At 30.6% G+C, this 5,375-nt stretch overlaps 1 protein-coding gene across 1 annotated transcript in view; it reads right to left on the reverse strand.

Annotated features, from left to right (window-relative positions):
- Positions 1 to 573: 573 nt before the first annotated feature.
- Positions 574 to 5,375, reverse strand: part of LOC106472769 (cryptochrome-1-like) — a 17,179-nt gene continuing 12,377 nt past the window's right edge. Inside the window, 1 exon segment of the mRNA XM_022401301.1 lies at positions 574 to 2,345. Coding sequence (XP_022257009.1) covers positions 2,051 to 2,345 — 295 coding nt within the window. The 3' untranslated portion in view covers positions 574 to 2,050.

Below are 5,375 nucleotides of genomic sequence, written 5' to 3' on the forward strand. Positions count from 1 at the left end.
AAACAAGTAATAAAAATCATTTTGTAAATGTAAAATGATGTAGGGATGGCAGTGCCAAAAAAGAATACAAATATGAATATAGGGATGATACAGCTATACTGTGCTGAATAATAATCTATTGTAGCCAACTGTATGGTATAATATCAGTATTGGAGATTATTTTACAAGTGCAATGAAGAATCTGACAAAACTGATATAATATTAACAATATATATTACCATTGAATTATAAAAATAAAATAAATGTTCACTTATCCATCTATTTCAATGAAATTGTTTAAAAAAAAAGATGGAAAACAAGTAATAAGAAAGTTTTTGCAAAAATTAAGTATGATGTAGGGATGGCAATGCCAAAAGTACAGAAACAAGGCATGAATTCAGGTTTGAATAAAAGCATTTAAACTGAATAGTTCTATACAGTCTTACAGTGGCTAATAACCATAAGCTTTTAAGATTGACTCGTTACTTACTGGCTACCTATGTAGTGATTTTTGCATGTTTTGTGTATTCATCCCCACCTTGTTTCTGTACTTTTTTGCCATTATTACATCATACTTAGTTTATGTACAATTTGTTTCATTACTTTTAATAGGTTTAGCTGTATGATGCAAATAAATCAGTAAATAAAATCACAAAAGTAAAATGTTTTAAAATTCAGTGTCTCAAATTCTTGAACACAATACAAGATCAGGCACTTAAATATAACACAACATTCCATATGTTGTCATTAGGTTAAGGCTCAAAGTTTGAAATGTGTGAAGATCTTGTGGTGCAGGCAGACCATTTTGGTCTCCTAAACAACAAAAAGCTGAAGAGTACATTTGCTACACCTTGTAATATATATCTCTTACTACAATAAATATATACAAGCTTTCAAAATTCATTTAAGTATTAAAATTACAATAATATCCATTTCCAACATGGTAAATATGAGGAAATTGAAAGTTCTTACATAGGGTCTCAAGTTTAAAAACAAGTAAAATAATTATCAAAAGATAATATTCATCTGTATTACATCTTAAAGTTACATAAACGTACGTATTACAGCTGCAAAAATGAAATATATGAAGATGGTATTGAAGTCTGAAGCTGAAGCTTATTTAGCAAGATTTTGTTCTAAGTTTTTCATTTTAACACTGTAAACTGGCTAAAGAAATTATACAAATAAAAGATGAAATTGCATAAAGAACTAAGAACGTTAATAGACAGAGAAGTTTAGTGTGAATAACCTTAAAAAAAAGGGTTCTTAGATCTAAAAAAGTTTAAGTGCTCACTCATGAAGGCTAAACTGAAAACATTATTTCAGTACATTTCTACTTGTGAGGTGGTATTCCTTCATTTTTTTAAAATTATTATTATTATGTTTATATTTTATAAACACTGTAATTTGGTTGATTGGTCTCTTGAATTTGTTTATGTATGATGCCAGCTCAAATTCCATTATAAGTAATTGTGAGATTAATTTCATGGTTAAACGAAATGGCTGACACTAGGTGTCTATGATGCCTTCATCACAATAACTTTGGTCATATGTTAAACAGTCTGTCTCTCTATGTAAATCAGTTAGTTCAGATATTTTCCCAACAGCCAATAACTACCATGAATTGAATTGTAATCTCATTATGTAGTAGCAATTGAAAGAGAACTGAAGACTCATTAGCCAGGCACTGGAGAATGACGTTTCAAATTGGATCCACTCACTTAGATCTTGTATTATTGAAAATGGTGTAAAAGCTTCAACTATAACTTACATTGGACAAGTGCTACTTCATCCATCTTTCTCTCCGAACACTGGATTACTTACTGACAGTTTTGTGTGTTTGTTTTTTTATTTTCTTTTAGCTTGATATGTATCAACTGTTGGCACTGAATATATTAAAAACGAAACAAAACATCGCCAAAGCCAAATAAATAGCTCATCTAATGAAACTGGTATCTCATGAGAAGTAGAAGAAAAATGACTTTCTGTAGTTTCAACAATGCTAAATGCTGTATAAATGGTTTTCTGTAAACATACCATGAAAACCTCTAGTTTTCTACTGGCCAGACAGCTAAAGGTTGCAGGGGTGGACATTGTCAAGACATTTATCAGGTAACCACATAAAGATTCTAGTTTCAGAGTGACTACCTGGTCCACAGTGTGGTAGAACTGGCTTGCCCAACAGTCTGTCTCGAATCCTATTCATGTATTCTCGATTCTTTGCCGAGACAATTTGGTGATGGACAAGGGGTTCAGGGTAATCTCTACCCACAATGCAACCTGCCTGTTGTTGTACTTCAAGTGGAGCTTTCCATGGCTGAAAAACATACTTTGTTGGCATATTCTTCAATTCTGGAACATGTTGTCTACCAAAATAACAAGTATAAATAGCACATTCATGAAATATTCATAAGAAATTTCAGATCAATGTTTGATACTTACTGTACATTAAAAAAAGAAGTAAAGAGCAAAGATGAAGTGTATGTCAGCTAAAATATACATAACATGATCAACTAATGATATCAGTTATGACAAGTGGCAAGCCACGTCAACTCAATTACATCACAGGTAAAAAAACATAAACATATCTGTTATGTCGTTTTTGTTCAGGGAGGGAGTAGTTTGAGGAATTTAAAATAAAAAACTTATCCTCCAAGGGATCTATGACACACAAAAGAGTAGAATAACCTAATTGTTTACATAATTTCTATAAAATTAAGTCTATAATATCCATTTATTATAACATCTTTAATAAATGTGTTATTTTGAAGACAGAGCACAAAAGTACTTAAAATAGTTGCACTGTATTTGTAAAAGTTTGTAAAATTACAATAAGTAAGTATGTTTTAAAAAGTGTCTTGATTCATAAGGTGTGAAACATTGAAATAAATTCTTTGTTACATTCTCTATAGCCAGTTGTTTGATTTTTTACAGTACAAAATGGATACACTGAATGTATGAGTGTTAATAATCATATCCGAATTATCATTGTTATTATATATATATATATATATATAAAGAACTTACATGCAAAATGCTTCATATTCAACTTTGCCATTTCGAGAAAATCAGATTCTTTTCTGCAGCTTTAACAAAACAGTTATATGAAATAAAACGTGGATTGTATTTATCAAATACAACCATTATAAGTAATCATATGGCAACCTTAAAATAATCTAATATTATTATTTATAATTTAATTTTTTTATTTCTTTAATTTTGGACAAAATGCTTTGTATCTATCTATAGGCCATTTAAGTCAAGATGCTGCAAATCCATCAATACAATGCCAGTGGAAACTTCATTTGGTTAGGAATGGTGTAAACCCATTGTATATCTAAGCTCTTCATATATATTAATTCACGTATTTTATGACTTTTAACATTTAGTCAATATGATTTTACAGTGCAGCATGTAAATACTCCATGCATGAAATGATGAAGAGATGATGGTTTACATTAATGCTGCCAGGAACTTAATATACATTTAAATATTATATATATAAAATAGCATAAAGTATTCTGTGATTTTTATTACATTATATATTTTTCCAAGAGCTGGCAGTGTCAAGTTTTCTTGGTCTCCTACTGTTAGCAAAAGCATGTGTTAATATAGTGGGAATAATTTACATGGTTGTTATTGTGTGTGGGACTCAGGGTTTGCGAATTAAAGAGTTATATATACTTGTGTATAGAAATTCTGGTTTGAGGTATGTATTTTTAAATGTTTGTCTGCTCATGCTTGACTTCTACAGTTCAGAATTTTGAGGAACTTGTGTGGCTCCCTAGAAATCTACATGAAATGGTTTCTAACAATAGAAAGAATAAGCAAAGCTCCTCATGAAATGCACTGTTAATATAATACTTCTGTCTTGGAGGTAATCTTAATTTCAAGCTGCTAGCACAGATCTTTATGACGGTGACTTAATGAAGATCTGTGATAACAGCTCAAAATGTCATCCAATAATTTCCTAAACAGATGTAGTCCATTAACAACACCTTTCAAGTTTACCCTTCTTCACCTAAATCCTCTCTCTCAAGCAAAAACTGCTCTGTCCAAAAGGCATTGGGCAATATGTTTTCATACTTAACTTTCTCTTCAATAAAAAATAATGTATCTGTATTCACATAACTTCCAGTTTTAAAATCTTCAGGAAATAAAACAGAAGAATTGCAATCAAAATAATTCTTATAGTGATAAAAATACAGACGTAACTACTGCGCCACTGGTTGAGAACTTTGAAAATAGTTTCCTGTTAAATATTTAACAGAATAAATATAGAAGTATTACAAAAAAAAATAATGAAGAAAAGAATCTACACATAAAAGTTTTATATGTTTCAAATACAAAAATAAACACAGACTGTCAGTATGTAGCACATGTACACAAGATGATGCACAAGACACCATCCACAACAACTAAGTCATAACTTAGTACTAACAATTCATTATTTTGTTGTAACATATTCTATCATTGGGGAAGAGGTCTTTTGGATTATTTGGTAAAAACAATGCCAAGTCCAGTCCATGTAGCAATAACCAATTAACTTTTTTTAGTAATATTTGTAACAGGTTAAGTTTACTTTAACACAAGTTGTAGGCTTAAGTCCATAAACAACACCTCAATAGAAACTGTGATACTAAAGTATGCCTAACTTTCTAAGCTTAGATAGATAATCAAACACACTAACTCACCAAGTAACCGTACAGTAGAACAGATATGATAACTTTTAAGTTCTCACAATGAATAACTTTTTTAATATCGAACTCACTCAATTATTATGGATATCCGATATTTATATCATACCCTTGTTTATATTTATTACACGAGGCTTCTCGATCTTAACTTACATCTTTCTAATATATTGCATCATCATTATCATGATTAGCAGCTCCCTCTACCAAACAACGAAATTATAGGATTGAAAATATTGTTTACAAATATACATACATAAAGCTTAACACAGAAATTACTGTATAGCTACCTAATTTCTAGCAAATAATAAATAAAAAGATCTTATGTTAAGTTTCAAGTAATGAAACTATTAGGTCATCAAGAAATTAATATCACGTTTTGGAACACTTTCGTTACCCCCCCCCCAAATGTACATCATGTATAATAGTTAAAGGAACCGCCTAAATGTGTAGCCCTATATAATGTGTAAAGTTCAGTATACTCTAATCCAATATAATGATGGCACACGATGAGACACACATTCAGCATGTAATGCTGTTTGAATACAAGAAGCAAAACAACACCTCTGTTTTGAACATTCGTAAGTGTCAACGATGGTTCAGCAAATTTCTTCAGGTGACTTTAGCCTTAAAAACTGTGATGGCAGGAGCCAACATGTTGGAATTGATATTGATGCTCTGAAGACGCTTGTTGAGTCTAAC

The sequence above is a fragment of the Limulus polyphemus genome, unplaced genomic scaffold (assembly GCF_000517525.1).
Source record: "Limulus polyphemus unplaced genomic scaffold, Limulus_polyphemus-2.1.2 Scaffold5595, whole genome shotgun sequence".
NCBI lineage: Eukaryota > Metazoa > Arthropoda > Merostomata > Xiphosura > Limulidae > Limulus > Limulus polyphemus.